At 42.3% G+C, this 18,435-nt stretch overlaps 3 protein-coding genes across 5 annotated transcripts in view; 1 reads left to right on the top strand and 2 right to left on the bottom strand.

The window, feature by feature from the left end:
- Window positions 1–18,435, bottom strand: part of mdga1 (MAM domain containing glycosylphosphatidylinositol anchor 1) — a 535,716-nt gene that overhangs the window by 406,682 nt on the left and 110,599 nt on the right. The window lies entirely within an intron of this gene.
- LOC133608940 (nucleolar and spindle-associated protein 1-like) lies at window positions 3,930–5,127 on the bottom strand. The gene has a single exon (XM_061964596.2). It carries the CDS (start codon window positions 4,887–4,889, stop codon window positions 3,930–3,932), a length of 960 nt encoding a protein of 319 aa, XP_061820580.2. The 5' UTR covers window positions 4,890–5,127.
- LOC133608939 (zinc finger protein 423-like) lies at window positions 6,604–9,172 on the top strand. Its single transcript, XM_072913375.1, has one exon. It carries the CDS (start codon window positions 6,768–6,770, stop codon window positions 8,133–8,135), a length of 1,368 nt encoding a protein of 455 aa, XP_072769476.1. The 5' UTR covers window positions 6,604–6,767; the 3' UTR covers window positions 8,136–9,172.

Raw genomic sequence — 18,435 nt, 5'->3', positions numbered from 1 at the left:
GTGCCGTCATCTCCCTCTCAGTCCACAACAATAGTGTTTGGAAGTTTGGTACATGTTTTAGAAGGGAACACTGTGTTTTAAATTGGAGCTTATACTTATAAGAATAGCTGTCCATCATCAAAACAAAAAAGTTATAAAAAGATGTCCGTGTCAAGGAAAACCTCATTGGCAGAGGCGATGAATGTGACAAATAAAGGAAAAAGTGTAAAAAAGTTGAAAGTGAAAGTGGCAAAATCCACTAGGTCTAAATGACACAGTGAGAAAAGTTGGAGATGAGAGAAATAGGAGGATGTAGAGAAGTAGAGTGTTAAACACAGTGGTTAGGAGTCTGTCGACACATAGGATATTAATATTAGTTTCACACATAACTCTTTGAGCCATTTACTAATTGATGAACGCTGCATCGTTAGTGTCACCCTAATGCCATGCATGCCTTTTTATGCTGCTATCAGGTCTTAATGAGGAGCAGACTATGACTTAGAGGCGGGACTTGACACCTCGTGGATGTGACGACGGATGGATGCGAGACGGATGCCGCGAGACAGCTGGCAATTTTTTTTTATTAGTTATTTTTAATCATTCTGTGGTTAGAACAAGATTAGAGACAATGGTCGACTATTGTAATCAAAAAACAAGGTAAATGTGACATATTTTGCATTAAATTAGATACATTTTGTACAACAGCTTTATTTTTGTGTGAATTGCATTTACTTGAATGAGATGAAGATGTTTATATGTGGCAACAACGGTGGTCCACACAAACAGAGCCTTTTATCCATCAACAAACTGTATTTAAGGTCATTGAAACCTCAACTTTGAGGCTGGAATATGCTACAGTGTCACGGTGCCGGTGTTAGGCGACAACAGCTCACGCCAACCCCTCCAAACCCTTTAGCGGAGCTTAACGTGTACTTTCCTAAAAATCCGAGCCTCACATCAACATGGACCGCAGAGCTGTGATTGGTCTTCCTATTTTCAGTACATCATTTCACATATGTGTAGCCTTATCTGTTTTTCTCTCACATAAAAAGTAACAATTTTACATCAAATTACTTTGTATTTGGTTTCCAAATAACATGTAAAAAAATTGGATTATTCCACATTGTTTAGTTTCTGTTCCAAAATGATAAGGATGTTGCTTCTGTAGCCATTGTTCAAAGAAGGCTAAATAGCTAATCAACAACAGTGATGGGGAAACTACAAACCCTGTTTCCATATGAGTTGGGAAATTGTGTTAGATGTAAATATAAACGGAATACAATGATTTGCAAATCCTTTTCAACCCATATTCAATTGAATGCACTACAAAGACAAGATATTTGATTTTCAAACTCATAAACTTTATTTATTTTTTGCAAATAATAATGAACTTAGAATTTCATGGCTGCAACACATGCCAAAGTAGTTGGGAAAGGGCATGTTCACCACTGTGTTACATGGCCTTTCCTTTTAACAACACTCAGCAAACGTTTGGGAACTGAGGAGACACATTTTTTAAGGTTCTCAGGTGGAATTCTTTCCCATTCTTGCTTGATGTACAGCTTAAGTTGTTCAACAGTCTGGGGGTCTACGTTGTGGTATTTTAGGCTTCATAATGCGCCACACATTTTCAATGGGAGACAGGTCTGGACTACAGGCAGGCCAGTCTAGTACCCGCACTCTTACTATGAAGCCACGTTGATGTAACACGTGGCTTGGCATTGTCTTGCTGAAATAAGCAGGGGCGTCCATGGTAACGTTGCTTGGATGGCAACATATGTTGCTCCAAAACCTGTATGTACCTTTCAGCATGAATGGTGCCTTCACAGACGTGTAAGTTACTCATGTCTTGGGCACTAATACACCCCCATACCATCACAGATGCTGTGATGCAGAACTTTGCGCCTATAACAATCCGAATGGTTCTTTTCCTCTTTCGTCCGGAGGACACGATGTCCACAGTTTCCAAAATCAATTTGAAATGTGGACTCTTCAGACCACAGAACACTTTTCCACTTTGCATCAGTCCATCTTAGATGACCTCAGGCCCAGCGAAGCCGACGGCGTTTCTGGGTGTTGTTGATAAACGGTTTTCGCCTTGCATAGGAGAGTTTTAACTTGCACTTACAGATGTAACGACCAACTGTAGTTACTGACAGTGGGTTTCTGAAGTGTTCCTGGGCCCATGTGGTGATATCCTTTACACACTGATGTCGCTTGTTGATGCAGTACAGCCTGAGGGATCGAAGGTCACGGGCTTAGCTGCTTACCTGCAGTGATTTCTCCAGATTCTCTGAACCCTTTGATGATATTACGGACCGTAGATGGTGAAATCCCTAAATTCCTTGCAATAGCTGGTTGAGAAAGGTTTTTCTTAAACTGTTCGACAATTTGCTCACACATTTGTTGACAAAGTGTTGACCCGCGGCCCATCCTTGTTTGTGAATGACTGAGCATTTCATGGAATCTACTTTTATACACAATCATGGCACCCACCTGTTCCCAATTTGCCTGTTCACCTGTGGGATGTTCCAAATAAGTGTTTGATGAGCATTCCTCAACTTTATCAGTATTTATTGCCACCTTTCCCAACTTCTTTGTCATGTGTTGCTGGCATCAAATTCTAAAGTTAATGATTATTTGCAAAAAAAAAACGTTTATCAGTTTGAACATCAAATATGTTGTATTTGTAGTATATTCAACTGAATATGGGTTGAAAAGGATTTGCAAATCATTGTATTCCATTTATATTTACATCTAACACAATTTCCCAACTCATATGGAAACGGGGAAAATGTAGCAAGCTGAGCTACTAGTTACTTCTGATTAAATAAAGCTTAGCTACAGGCAAAACTATACCCAATTGTAGCAAGTGACGTGTATTAATTAACTCATATTATGTTCTACATATGGGGAATGTTTATATTCATCTTGGAGAAAGCAAACCACCAAGTTTAAGTAGACAGTGGTATTTCAGTTTGAGCACAAAATAAGATACGGCCCCGTAGTTGGACATTTGTATGTGGACTGGAATTAGCTCTCTCACGAGAAGAAGCAAAAAAAAACAGGCTTCGGAATGCAAAAGAAATGAAATAAAAGTCAGTGAAACAATAATAATAATAAGATTGAATTGTAGAGACTTTTCAGCAAATGTGATAAAATTATGCCAGGACTAGAATCCTATGTTATGTAACCAGTGTTAACCAAGCAGCATGGGCAGAAAAGAAGCATTAGTAATATGTTTTAGGAACTCACGTCTATGTTCCACCACTTGTGTCTCCGACTGCTCGCCAACCAGAGGTGGGTAGAGTAGCCAGAAATTGTACTCAAGTAAGAGTACTGTTACTTTAGGGATTTATTACTCAAGTAAAAGTAAGGAGTAGTCACCCAAATATTTACTTGAGTAAAAGTAAAAAGTATGTTGTGAAAAAACTACTCAAGTACTGAGTAACTGATGAGTAACATACACACACATATCATATATATATATATATATATATATATATATATATATATATATATATATATATATATATATATATATATATATATATATATATATATATATATATATATATATATATACGTATATACATATATATATACATATACATATACATATATATACACACACACATATATATATATACAGTATATAATTTATATTTATTTATTTTGCCGTTTTTGTTTCCATGTTAAAGGTGTTTTAATGAATATACATGCATGTTTAACACATATAGATTCCTTTCTTTCATGAAGACAAGAATATAAGTTGGTGTATTACCTGATTCTGATGACTTGCATTGATTGTAATCAGACCGTAGTGCTGATAGCGTCCACGTTTTCAAATGGAGGAGAAAAAAAGTTCCTCCTTTCTGTCTAATACCACATGAAAGTGGTTGGTTTTTGGCACCTTATTTGTCCAGCTTCCATATTCGTTTTTATACACTTTACAAGAAATACATTGGCGGCAAACTCCGTAGCTTGCTAGCTTGTTTGCGCTGGCTTTCGGAGACTCTTGTGCTGGTCACCACGTTGAAGGACATGCGGGACGGCCTTTTCAGCAGTGACATCTTGTACTCGTTGTCGGGCGTGGCCTCCGTGAACCTCACGTTGATCCTCCGCGTGGAAAGGACTGACGGCTTGAACGCCGCGTCTTTCTTCCCGGCGAGCTTCTTTGCAGGATCTTTGCTGGCAGAAAGAAGAGTCGCTATGCGTTTGTCCTCAGTCGTCTTCTTGCTGCTGCTGCTGTTGGCCGCTGGGGTGAACTTGGACGACCGCCTCGGCTTCACCGCCTTCAGCTCTTTCACAGGCTTTTGGATCGGCTCCGTCTTCCTGTTCTTCCTCTGCATGTACTCGTCGATGGACTCCAGCTTGTTGAATTGGGCCTCGTGGAGCTTTTTGAAATTGGGAGTGACTGGTTTCAAGGGCTTCATCTTCGCCAGGTCGCCTATTAAACGGGGGATCTTACTAGCCTTGGGACGTGGAACTTCATTCTTGGTGGCACTCGGCAGTTGAACGTCTTCCAGCACCACAACAACTTGCTTGCCTGCAGTCTCCATCTTGGAGGGGGAAGACAGTCGTCTCCTCTTGTTGTCACGCTGGGGAGGACCAGCTGAGACCGCCTCACCGGACTCCTCGTCCAACTTGGCTTCGTCCTCAGTAGAAAACTCGTTCTCCACATCGACTCTTTTGTTTTTTGCTCTCCCACGACGTGTGTTCACAAACACCGGGGGCGCGTGACAAATCTCAACCTCAAATTCCTCTTTCTTTTCCTCCTGTGTGTTCTGCTGTTGATCAAAATGCTGCTTGAGGGCTTTCCGTAACTTGTCAGCCTTCAAATTAGCCTTGAGACCGAACTGTTTTGCCAGGCTGCGCAGTTCCGCGTATTTCATGGAATCCAAATCCATCTTCTCCAATTAGTTTTCGATGAAAATTAAAAGTAGAAGCATGTAGGAAAAGCGCACACGAGTTGGACGCTCCAAAACTCACCGCAACTAACGGCTGAACAAGTCGGATTCATTTTCCCGGCCTTGATCATGGTGGAGTTTGGTGGGGTACCCAAACCTAGGGATAAAGTCATTGAACAGTCGATCGGCTGCTGTCTTGCCAGCTTTGTTACGGGTGGGATAGGCCTGTGCAAAACGAGTGAAATGGTCTATAACAACCAAAATGTACTCAAACCCTCCACGGCTAGCTTCTAAATGCAGAAAGTCAATACACACGAGCTCCAAAGGTGAGTTTGATGTAACGTTACTCATGGGTGCTCTTTCGTGCGATGTGGGTTTTTTCTGCTTGATACAGGGGCACTTTTTAGCTACATACTCTTCAATATCCCTTTTGATGAAAGGCCAGTAGAATCTGGCTCTTGCTAAGTTTAGCACCTTTTCGACACCTATATGGCCCATGCGGTTGTGAAGTTGGACAAGAACTGTCTGCTTATAGGTGGCGGGAATTACTAGTTGTCTTCTTTCTTTAGTCTTCCTATAAAGAAGGTCATCCTCTATAACTAGTCTATTCCATTCTCGTAACAGTTTTCTGATGTTTATGTCAGTTTTACGTTTGTCCACCTGTGTGAGTGTCATGTCTTTCTCTTTAAGTTCCATAACTTTTCCAACTGCTGCATCTTTCCTTTGTTCTCTGACCAACTCGTCATGACTTATCTGTGGCAGAGGTTCCGTTTGGGGTTGGTCCTCAGATATAAAGTTAAGAGCTGCCACCCAGGCTACATCCCCTTGTTGGCCTCGTCGACTCCCTTCCCATATTGCCCCTACCGCTTCTTGAGATAGTTCTTCGGAACACTCATCTATTAAGGATCCAATATCCAAGGGGCAGCGAGACAAAGTGTCTGCATCGATGTTACTTCTGCCGGGTCTATATTTTATATCAAAATTGAAATCCGCGAGCTGACCCACCCAACGGTAACCCACAGCATTGAGTTTGGCAGTGCTAAGCACATATGTCAAGGGATTGTTGTCTGTGTAGACCGTGAAGTGGGGTGCATAAAACAGATAATCCCTAAATTTATCACATACTGCCCACTTCAGGGCTAAAAACTCAAGCTTCCTTTGCTACCTCCAGGGTGGTAGCGGCCGTGGGTCCGGCCAGAATCGCGACCCGCCCTGAGAAGATGAAGCCTACACCAGAGAGGCACACTTTGTAGGTGAAGTGAAGGAATCCACCAGGTCCTGCGTGGCTGCACTGAAACTCAAAGTGTGGACGTCCGAAATGCAACTTCTGCAGGAGCATCAGTGGAGACGCTGGCAAGATTGGCACATGCTTCACACGCTCTGATTTTGGATCAATGGGTGCTCCCACAGCTCTGCAGAAATCAGAGGGGATGGGCAAAGGGCATTGCAGGCCAGGAGGCGGAGCTAAGTTGGGTGGGGCTTTGACAATGCTGCTTGGAAGGTTAGGTTGTGACGCCACAAAACTGGAATCTGAGCCTCTCATGTGTGTCATCCACATGACAGAAATCCTCAAATTAACCTCCCAGGGAGTCAGTGAGGTCCTGGATCCTGGGCAAGGGGTGTCTGTCAGGTACAGTTATATTATTCAGAAGCCTATAGTCTATGCATAGCCGTAAGGTGCCATCTTTTTTTTTTACCCCCGACTCCAGTGCGTGGAGGTGCCGCATTGCAACAGGCGAGAAGAGGCGAAGAAGCGGCGGACAAGTGGAGGAGGAGGAGGGCATTAACCCGCCTGTGCCCGCCTGTGTCCGCCTGCATGCTCGGCTGAAAACACGGAGCGGAACAAAAACACTCGAATAAAATACAGCAACGGCAGAGATGTCCAGGCGGAAACAAGCCAAACCTCGCTCCGTTAAAGCGGTAGAAGAAGGGGAAGCTTCAGAGTGTGGCCAGACCTGGGATGAATCAACTGTCCAGACAGAAGTCCCGGCATCGGGCAAAGCGGCCGAGCCTAAAGTTGGTCACGGAGCTGCTGCCGAGGACGGAGACCAATTGGAGCATGGCGACCGTGAAGACGACGAGCTCGATGATGACTCCATCTTCACGTGCGACAACTGTCAGCAGGACTTTGACTGTTTGGCCAAGCTCACCGAACACAGAACCAACCACTGTCCAGCAGACGGTGATGACGATCCGGCGGGGCTGTCCTGGGTGCCGTCCTCGCCCTCCAGTAAAGACGTGGCCTCGCCTTCGCAGATGCCCGACGGCTGCTGCGATCTGGGCACGGCGACGGGCGGCGAGGAGGAAGGGGGCGCCGGTCTGCCGTACCCGTGTCAGTTCTGCGACAAGTCCTTCAGCCGGCTGAGCTACCTGAAGCGTCACGAGCAGATACACAGCGACAAGCTGCCTTTCAAGTGCACCTTTTGCAGCCGCCTCTTTAAGCACAAGAGGAGCAGAGACCGCCATGTCAAACTCCATACAGGGGATAAGAAGTACAGTTGTCAGGAGTGTGAAGCTGCATTTTCTCGCTCAGATCATCTAAAGATCCATCTCAAGACACACAGCTCCAGCAAACCGTTTAAGTGCAGCGTGTGCAAACGAGGATTCTCCTCCACTTCATCGCTGCAGAGCCACATGCAGGCTCACCGAAAAAACCGAGAGCACCTTGCACTGAGGAGCGAAAAAGATGGCGGGAAGAAGGGCGCTGGAGGCGAGGTTGACCTGGAACAGGACTTGTACATGTGCGATTACTGCGAGGAGACCTTCAGCCAGACCGACGAGCTGGAGAAACACGTCCTGACCAGACACCCTCAACTGTCCGACCGCGCCGACTTGCAGTGCATCCACTGTCCTGAGATCTTTCTGGACGAGGGCTCGCTCGTCACTCATATTGAAACGCAGCATGCCAACCGCAAACACAAATGTCCTGTTTGTTCAGAACAATTCCCCTCTGTTGAGGATGTCTACTGCCACCTTGACAGCCACCGCCAACCTGACTCCTCCAATCACAGTGCTGCCAGCCCTGACCCTGCACTGGGGAGCGTTGCTTCAATGAGTTCGGCTACTCCAGACTCCAGTGCCAGCCTGGAGAGAGGATCCACGCCTGACTCAACCCTCAAGCCCAGCCAGGGCAGCGAACGAGGCCGCAGAAGAGGAAACGACAGCGGGGAGGAAATCGGGATAAGCTTGGGACATCCGGGTGGAGGTGATTTGCACCAGACACATTCCAGTGGAGGAGGAAGCTAGGGTAAAGTGACATACTCTTGCCCGTACTGCTCAAAGAGAGATTTCAATAGCTTGGCTGTGCTGGAGATCCATTTAAAGACCATCCATGCTGATAAGCCACAGCAGAGCCATACATGTCAACTCTGCCTGGACACACTACCCACGCTCTACAATCTCAACGAACACGTGCGCAAAGCTCACCGTGCCAGCGGAGGAGCCGCGAGCCCGGCAGCGGTGGCCTTTCCGCTCCTGCAGTTCACTAATGTGACAGCGTTCCACTGTAACTACTGTCCAGACATGTTTGGGGACATCAACTCTCTGCAAGAACACATCCGAGTGTCCCACTGTCTGCCTGGTGGGATTATGGCGGGCTCCACCACATTAGAAGGGAACCATGCCTTCTTCTGCAACCAGTGTTCCATGGGATTTCTGACGGAGTCTTCGTTGACGGAACATATTCAACAGACGCACTGCACATCGGCTGTGGGGGGCAGGGCTGCATCCGGTGGAGCGGTGGCCAAACTGGAGTCCCCGGTGCTGCAGTCCGCATCCCAATCTTTCATGGATGTTTACTCCTGTCCGTACTGCACCAACTCGCCTATATTCGGCTCACTCCTCAAGCTCACCAAGCACATCAAGGAGAACCACAAGAACATTCCGTTGGCGAACAACAAAAGACAAGCGAAGGTGGCAGACCTAAGCCCCGCCTCCTCCGACGTAGAGATCTCCTCCCCGAAACGCCACAGACTGGGAGGCGACTCCACCCCCTCCATAGGCAGCAACGGGGACTACCCTTGCAACCAGTGCGATCTGCGGTTTTCCAGCTTTGAGGGTTTCCAGGCGCACCTGAAGTCACACCTGGAGATGCTGCTAAGGCGCCAGTCGTGCCCGCAGTGTAACAAGGAGGACTTTGAATCCCAGGAGGCATTGCTGCAACACTTGACTGTGCACTACACCACCACGTCCACTCAGTACGTGTGTGAGAGCTGCGATAAGCAGTTCTCCTCGGTGGACGACCTGCAGAAACACCTGCTGGACATGCACACGTTTGTCCTCTACCACTGCACACTCTGCCAGGAAGTCTTTGACTCCAAGGTCTCCATCCAGGTCCATTTAGCAGTGAAACACAGCAATGAGAAGAAGCTGTTTCTTTGCACGGCCTGTGCCTGGGACTTCAGGAAGGAAACAGAACTTCAGCTCCATGTTAAGCATAACCACCTGGGCCAGAGGGCAGGCCTCCCTGGAGGGCTTGGAGCAGGTCTCAAGCCCAGGAAGTGCATCTTCTGCAGAGAGACGTTTGGGACGGAGGTGGAGCTCCAATGTCACATCACCACTCACAGCAAGAAGTTCACTTGTCGCTTCTGTGGCAAAACCTTCCACGCCATCTCGCAGCTGGAGAGACACCTCAGGGAGAAGCACTGCATCTTCGACGGGGGCAACGTCACCGGCAACGGCGGCGGCACAGGGAGCAGCAGTAGCCAGAACGGCACACCCAATGGCCTGACGCAGTCGTCCAAACGAGGAGGGAGCGGCGGCGGCGCAGGTGCAAACGCCACAGAGAGAACAACGGTGGCGGCCGCAGAGCAAGCCGACCTCCAGAACATGTTGCTGAAGAACAGCGTCGCAGGGGGAGCAGGCGGCCAGGCAGGAGACGCAGCCAACAGCCACGAGGCCAGCGGGGGCGAGGAGGAGCTCGACAACTCTGAGCCGATATATGCCTGCGACATTTGTGGCGCGGCGTACACCATGGAGTCCCTTCTTCAGAACCACCGGCTGCGAGACCACAACATCCGGCCAGGAGACGACGACGCGGGTTCGCGGAAAAAGAAAGCAGACTTCATCAAGGGCATCACAATTGCACAGTACAGTATATATTCCGTACAATTGACCACTAAATGGTAACACCCGAATAAGTTTTTCAACTTGTTTAAGTCAGGTCATGTGACCGCCTGGCTCTGTTTGATTGGTCCAACGTCACCAGTGACTGCATCTGATTGGTGGAACGGAGTGAACGTCACCAGTGACTGTATTTGTTGAAACGCAGGCACTATGACAGACCAAAACAAACAAAGCGTGCATTAACAGATCGATAAAAATTAGTAGCGAGTAGCGAGCTGAATGTAGATACAAGTAGCGGAGTAAAAGTAGCGTTTCTTCTCTATAAATATACTCAAGTAAAAGTAAAAGTATGTTGCATTAAAACTACTCTTAGAAGTACAATTTATCCCAAAAGTTACTCAAGTAGATGTAACGGAGTAAATGTAGCGCGTTACTGCCCACCTCTGTCGCCAACACACTTGTCAGAGCAAACATGGCAGCAAATGCCCCACAAACTGCAAAAGGCCAAAATGCTTGCCCTTTTCCTTCTTAATTTTCCTTGCGCAATAATTCAGTTGAGAAAATGTTGACTTTGATTGCACATTAAAATTGATTTTGTAACAAATGTGCCGAGACGGACAGCCATGTTTACTTCCGTAAACACTGCATCACGTGTGATGTACGTAAACCATATCATCATAAATTGTGTCCGTATCGATGGGTGTTCTCATTCATCCAAGTCATTGTATATTCTTCGTATTTTTCCCCTGGATATGCAGTTCATTTGCTCTCTTTGTAGCATGTAGCGTTTGAAGGACGCTACCACGTAGCGCGGGTCTAAAAATAGCTAAGCTACAGGAAACGTAACTGGTTCAAAAAGTGGCAAATGTAGCCAAGCTACTGTTAGAATAATCATGTATATATTATCACACAACTTTAGTATGCTTAAAGTCCGTTGCTATAGTTATTAGCTATTGTGCTCAAGCTGTATTTTTTCTATTTGTACAAGGACACAAACTTATTGTCTGAGGGGTGGCCTCAGTCGCAGATGTTATCTTTGTTTTAGCCCGCTGACTACCGTATTTTTCAGAGTATAAGTCGCACCGGCGTATAAGTCGCACCTGCCGAATAAGTCGCACCTGCCGAAAATGCATAATAAAGAAGGAAAAAATACATATATAAGTCGCACTGGAGTATAAGTCGCATTTTTTGGGGAAATTTATTTGATAAAACCCAACACTAAGAATAGACATTTGAAAGGCAATTTAAAATAAATAAAGAATAGTGAACAACAGGCTGAATAAGTGTATGTTATATGAGGCATAAATAACCAACTGAGAACGTGCCTGGTATGTTAACGTAACATATTATGGTAAGAGTTATTCAAATAACTATAACATATAGAACATGCTATACGTTTACCAAACAATCTGTCACTCCTAATCGCTAAATCCCATGAAATCTTATACGTCTAGTCTCTTACGTGAATGAGCTAAATAATATTATTTGATATTTTACGGTAATGTGTTAATAATTTCACACATAAGTCGCTCCTGAGTATAAGTCGCACCCCCGGCCAAACTATGAAAAAAACTGCGACTTATAGTCCGAAAAATACGGGACTCCTGGGGAACTCCTGAATAAATAGAGGGACGCGGGAGCTGTACCTTAGAGCGCAGGGCAAGACTGTGTATAAGTGTGCAGCTCCATGCGTTCTCCTCATGAGCTAAATTGAACTCTGTCTCTGCATGATTCCTTGCTTTTTGTCTGTTTAATAGATGTCATCAGTGTTTGAACCTGACAGCTACGTAGCGTCGCTTCTTCTTACGCGCTACTGCCCAACACTGTGTTTGCTCACTTTTGCTAGAGAATTGTGGTCAACATAGTCGAAGAGCTGTTGGAAGATCAAGATGCCGTTGGAGGGAACGTGTAGTGACAGCACAAGTGTATAATCTAGAGTCTAGACTCTAGATTATTACAATTTGTTGCTAAAAGACGGGAAAAAATGTTCAGTGGTACCTCAACTTTCAAGCTCAAAATCAGTTCCACGACCAAGCTTGTAAGTCAAAATATTCCTATCTCAAATCGGCCCTACCCATTGAAATTAATTCAAATCAATTGAATCCATGCTTGGCTCCCCTTAAAACGGTACGATTTAAACACTCAAAAGGCAATACAAACTTCTAGATAAGAAATATTATATCAACAATAGTAAGTCGGGGTACTCGTAAGTTGAGGTACGACTGTATTTTAGTTGTTCAGTCACTGTATTGGCAATGAAATACAAACAAATTGACAACACACCAAACAAAAAAAGACTCAAGGCGAATGTTCTGCGCAGTTATAAACTGAAAAAAAATTTAAACTACATGTTTGTTGTTTTTTACTTTTGCAAATATTTTATTTTACAATGCTTTACAATTTTGTTTGGATTTTTTTTCCCCCAAACTCTTTACATGTATTTTTTGTTTGTGTGACTTGCGTTTATAAAAGAAAAACCATTTAAATACAAGTGTACAAAACTAAATAGTACTTTATGAAACTGGAAAACACATGTAAATGTTAATTTTACAATGTAATTGCAAACATACTTAAATAATTGATATTTGGACAATCGTCCATTGATTCAGAATTGTCCAAGTCCCAATCGTGATTAATCGAATATATCATATTTCCCACACCTAATAAAAGGGCACAAAATCTAAGCTCAAGCGAGTCACAAATTGTTTTTACATTTTAACTCCCAGCTGTTGTCACTTCGTTGCCTCTCCTTAATATTCTTATACGGAAAATATACATTCATCCAAGCTGAGAAAATATAATATTTACCCACACTCCTTCTCAGCTAAAAACACTGTCATACTTAAGCATACTTGCCAACCCTCCCGATTTTCCCGGGAGACTCCCGAATTTCAGTGGCCCTCCCGAAAATCTCCCGGGGCAACCATTCTCCCGAATTTCTCCCTATTTCCACCCTGACAACATTATTGGGGGCGTGCCTTAAAAGCACTGCCTTTAGCGTCCTCTCTCACCTGAAAAGGAGACTATTATATACAGTATGTCTCTGTTATCCATAGGTTTATCTATAACCCATAAAGTAGGCAGGCACGGAGCTATTTCTCAGCGTGTGTTTATTCCAGCCGGCACGTTCATACACTGACACACAACATCCGGATTCCCATCATGCATTGCTTCAAAACTATGGCAAGTAGTAATGTCCAAAAACATAACAGAGACGAAGCAGAAGAACTAAGAAGAGACATGGCGACGACGAGTAAGAAAAAGTACGCTTGCAAGTTTCAAAATGATTAGAAAAAATAATTTCAGTTCATCCAGGACAGCTCGAAGGGGAAGGGGTATGCTGCCTGCACACTTTGTAGATCAGACTTTTATGTGTGTGTATATGTGTAAATAAATGAACATTGAAATTCAAGTATTTCTTTTATATATATATATATATATATATATATATATATATATATATAATAAAATAAATATATATATATATATATATATATATATATATATATATATATATATATATATATATATATATATATATATATATATATATATATATATAGCTAGAATTCACTGAAAGTCAAGTATTTATTTTATATATATATATATATATATATAAGAAATACTTGAATTTCAGTGAATTCTAGCTATAAATATACTCCTCCCCCCTAAATATGACTTAAGATTGTTATAAAATAACATCAAGTTTTGCGCTGAGGTATGTGCCACATGGATGAAGTGTGAACAAAAGAAGTAGCTGTGGAATGCATTTCTATAAGGCTATACCAGGGGTAGGGAACCTATGGCTCTCAAGCCAGATGTAGCTCTTTTGATGACTGCATCTGGCTCTCAGATAAATCTTAGCTGACATTGCTTAACACGATAAGTAATGAATAATTCTGCTGGTAATCAGTGTTAAAAATAACGTTCAAAATATAAAACGTTCTCATGCATTTTAATCCATCCATCCGTTTTCTACCGCACCTGTTCAAGAAGCCACATTAATGGTAAGAAGTTTTATATTTATTATTGGTTAGCTTCAGAATAACAATGTTATTAAAAAGAATAAGACACTTATTATACGCTAAAAATGTTGGTCTTACTAAAAATACACACATTTAGTTGTATTCAGTGTTAAAAAATATTTAATGGCTCTCACGGAAATACATTTTTTAATATTTGGCTTACATGGTTCTCTTAGCCTAAAAGGTTCCCGACCCCTGGACTATACTGTATGTAAGTTTCAAATCAATGTGCTGTTTGCTATTTATATACTGAGCGATGACTAATGCAATAATAATATTGGTTGAATCACCCACAGTGGCACATATCACATATATAAACACACATTTCTTTACCTACATGTTATCTTTGGTAAATATTTCCAAAGATGCCATTAGGACCGAAGCATTGTCTTCTGTCCTAATAATTTCCGAAAATGTTTTTGTTCTGACGTCATTACTATTTCTCTGGGAAGAAAACACAAGCTTGACCACATTAGCTATACAAACTGTGAAATGCACTCTGTGGCTAAATGTATTACAAAGGCAGTGATTCATCAACGATGTGTTATTTAACAGCACATATTAAATATTCACCGGCAGCTGAGAGCAGGCAAACTGAAAAAAAAAAAAATCTCAGAGATGGTGACTGGTGGTGTATTGTGCGACTTTTTTTTAGAAACAAGAGAGAAGATACAGGAAACATTGAAAGGAAAAAAATAAATTCCCGACTAGATAAATGCATAAAGTATACAGCAATCTAGACAGAGATACTGTATTTTGAATTGTGCTCTGTCATTGTCTGGTGACTAGTAAAGGGTGTACTGTACCCCGCCTTGAACTTAAAGTCAGCTTGGTCAGGGTTCAGCTATAACGTGAACCTGAACAAGACAAATGGTAGAAAATAAATGAATGAGTTGCCCATAAAATATCATACTAGAGATGTACGGAGCCCGATCATTGGATCAAATCGGGGGCCGATATTTGATTTTTTAATGGTAAACAATCGGCTGTTGTGATGCCGAGAACAGCCGTTCTTTACAGCAGCTGTGTCCCAGTGTAGCTAAAGATGGCTCTCACGTGAAAGAATATTTCAAAAAAAGAATGATGCTCAGGGAGACAAAATTAAATGCCTGAGTTCCTTGTTAAAGGCATGCAGAAGTTGCATGAATTAAAGGAGGGTGCGCGTCTTGTCAGAACATCGGCTCCAATTTAAGAGCAAGCAGCAACGAACAGTGCAAATACGATTCGATGCAATTCCATGCAGATGGAAAGCTTTGCATGGTGAAAAGAAAATTAAATGTATAATGTATCATGTCAGAACAATGTCATGTGGTTATTTTTTAAATAGACACATACAAAACAGGCGGCGCCTGAATTAATTATGAGCGAATAGTAGAAATATCAACTTCAAGGTATTGGAATCCATAAACTTGAAGAAAAGAAGATGTAAAAAAATCACTTTTGCAAAAGCCTGGTGTTTACTTTTGTTTGTTCAGGTAGCAACAATTAAATACAGAAAAATAAAGCAAGAAAGCTGTGCATCAAGTAGAGGTGTTGTAACACAAGTGCAAATTACAATTAAGTGCGTCCGTGTAACAAAAAAAAGCAGCTCCAGCGTAGAAGCTCAAATACTTTATTTGTTTACTATTTCGAATGCATTAAAAAATACATCCGTCATCATGTTTTTCATTATGATTGTAAACAATAGGCAACATTAAAAAAAAAGTGCAGTTCCCTCTCATGTGGCGTTCACTTGAAAATATAAATGATGATGAATCACTTCTGGGTTAAAGCTTAACCTGGAAGATGCGCACATTTGTTACACAGACTGTGATCTCAATGAGAGGCGGCCATCTTCGCTTCAAAACAGAACTTTTTACACCCGTAATATATACACACATATATAAACATATATACATTCATATATATATATATATATATATATATATATACATATATATACATACATATATGAACATATATACATACATATATATATATATATATATATATATATATATATATATATATATATACAATCGGTTATCGGTTTGTATCGAGGGTTAATATTTACACCTCTAATGTAAACAGTCGCGATCAAAAGTTTACATACCCTTGTAAAGAACATGATGTCATGGCTGTCTTGAGTTTCCAATAATTTCTACAACTCTTATTTTTTTGTGATAGAGTGATTGGAGCACGTACTTGTTGGTCACAAAAAACATTGATGAAGTTTGGTTCTTTTATGAATGTATTATGGGTCTACTGAAAATGTGACCAAATCTGCTGGGTCAAAAGTATACATACAGCAACGTTAATATTTGGTTACATGTCCCTTGGCAAGTTTCACTGCAATAAGGCGCTTTTGGTAGTCATCCACAAGCTTCTGGCAAGCTTCTGGTTGAATTGTTGACCACTCCTCTTGACAAAATTGGTGCAGTTCAGCTAAATGTGTTGGTTTTCTGACATGGACTTGTTTTTTCAGCATTGTCCATACATTTAAGTCAGGACTTTGGGAAGGCCATTCTAAAACCTTAATTCTAGCCTGATTTAGCCATTCCTTTACCACTTTTGACGTGTGTTTGGGGTCATTGTCCTGTTGAACACCCAACTGCGCCCAAGACCCAACCTCAGAGCTGATGATTTTAGGTTGTCCTGAAGGTAATCCTCCTTTTTCATTGTCCCATTTAAAACACCAGTTTCATCGGCAGAAAAACAGGCCCAGAGCATAATACTACCACCACTATGCTTGACAGTAGGTTGGTGTTCCTGGGATTAAAGGCTTCACCTTTTTTCCTCCAAACATATTGCTGGGTATTGTGGCCAAACAGCTCAATTTTTGTTTCATCTGACATCACATGAACAAAGATAAGACCTTCTGGAGGAAAGTTCTGTGGTCAGATGAAACAAAAATGTAGGACAAGCTAACCAACTAAATCTGTTTTGCGTCTCAGCATAGTTTGTAAGCCTTTTAAGGCTGCTACACACTGGGCTCATTAGCTCAATATGGCTATCGCTAGCAAGCATGTCCAAGGTATCTAGAGATTTAGAGAGATGTAGTTTATCTAAAAAGGGACAATGCATATATTAATGAACATTTGACATGTAAATATTAGCCATTGGCTAATTTCCATCTCTAGTCCCCTGGCAAGTTGATGTTAAAATTAAAGTTACGAAGTTACTCTGCTCTAACGATTGTAAATTTGATAAAGACTACAAAATATGTTGAAGAAAGGCTATAGAAGGCTATAAAATATTTTGCAACACACAAACTATAAAGTATACACTTGGCTTGGACGATGGAGCAGCATGAAGGAGCACTGCCGAACCACACCGCACAGCGTGAACAAACTGGAAGTTACTGAATAAAAATGTTACTAAATCAATCAATCAATCAAAGTTTATTTATATAGCCCTTAATCACAAGTGTCTCAAAGGGCTGCACAAACCACAACGACATCCTCTGCTCAGATCTCACATCAGGGCAAGAAAAAACTCAACCCAATGGGATAGAATGAGAAACCGAGAATAACGCAATCAGTATTTTATGGACCCCTAAGGCCACATTATATCGGACTTCGAGTGTCGTTCTTCTTGGAAAGACATTTTCTCCGATGATGGACATATTTTTCAACCAATCTTGCTCACATTGTACAAACCCCGTTTCCATATGAGTTGGGAAATTGTGTTAGATATAAATATAAACGGAATACAATGATTTGCAAATCCTTTTCAACTCATATTCAGTTGAATATGCTACAAAGACAACATATTTGATGTTCAAACTGATAAACTTTTTTTTTTTTTTGCAAATAATCATTAACTTTAGAATTTGATGCCAGCAACACGTGACAAAGAAGTTGGGAAAGGTGGCAATAAATACTGATAAAGTTGAGGAATGATCATCAAACACTTATTTGGAACATCCCACAGGTGAACAGGCAAATTGGGAACAGGTGGGTGCCATGATTGGGTATAAAAGTAGATTCCATGAAATGCTCAGTCCTTCACAAACAAGGATGGGGAGAGGGTCACCACTTTGTCAACAAATGCGTGAGAAAATTGTTGAATAGTTTAAGAAAAACCTTTCTCAACCAGCTATTGCAAGGAATTTAGGGATTTCACCATCTACGGTCCGTAATATCATCAAAGGGTTCAGAGAATCTGGAGACATCACTGCACGTAAGCAGCTAAGTCCGTGACCTTCGATCCCTCAGGCTGTACTACATCAACAAGCGACATCAGTGTGTAAAGGATATCACCAAAAGGGCTGAGGAACACTTCAGAAACCCACTGTCAGTAACTACAGTTGGTCGCTACATCCGTAAGTGCAAGTTAAAACTCTCCTATGCAAGGCGAAAACCGTTTATCAACAACACCCAGAAACGCCGTCGGCTTCGCTGGGCCTGAGCTCATCTAAGATGGACTGATACAAAGTGGAAAAGTGTTCTGTGGTCTGACGAGTCCACATTTCAAAT

This window comes from Nerophis lumbriciformis, linkage group LG06, assembly GCF_033978685.3.
Source record: "Nerophis lumbriciformis linkage group LG06, RoL_Nlum_v2.1, whole genome shotgun sequence".
In the NCBI taxonomy this organism is placed as follows: Eukaryota; Metazoa; Chordata; class Actinopteri; order Syngnathiformes; family Syngnathidae; genus Nerophis; species Nerophis lumbriciformis.
This window is presented reverse-complemented; position numbering and strand designations above follow the sequence as displayed.

What these genes read in the sequence shown, in the direction of transcription:
- LOC133608939 (XM_072913375.1), top strand. Translation starts at nt 6,768, where the DNA reads ATGTCCAGGCGGAAACAAGCCAAACCTCGCTCCGTTAAAGCGGTAGAA.
- LOC133608940 (XM_061964596.2), bottom strand. Translation starts at nt 4,889, where the DNA reads ATGGATTTGGATTCCATGAAATACGCGGAACTGCGCAGCCTGGCAAAA.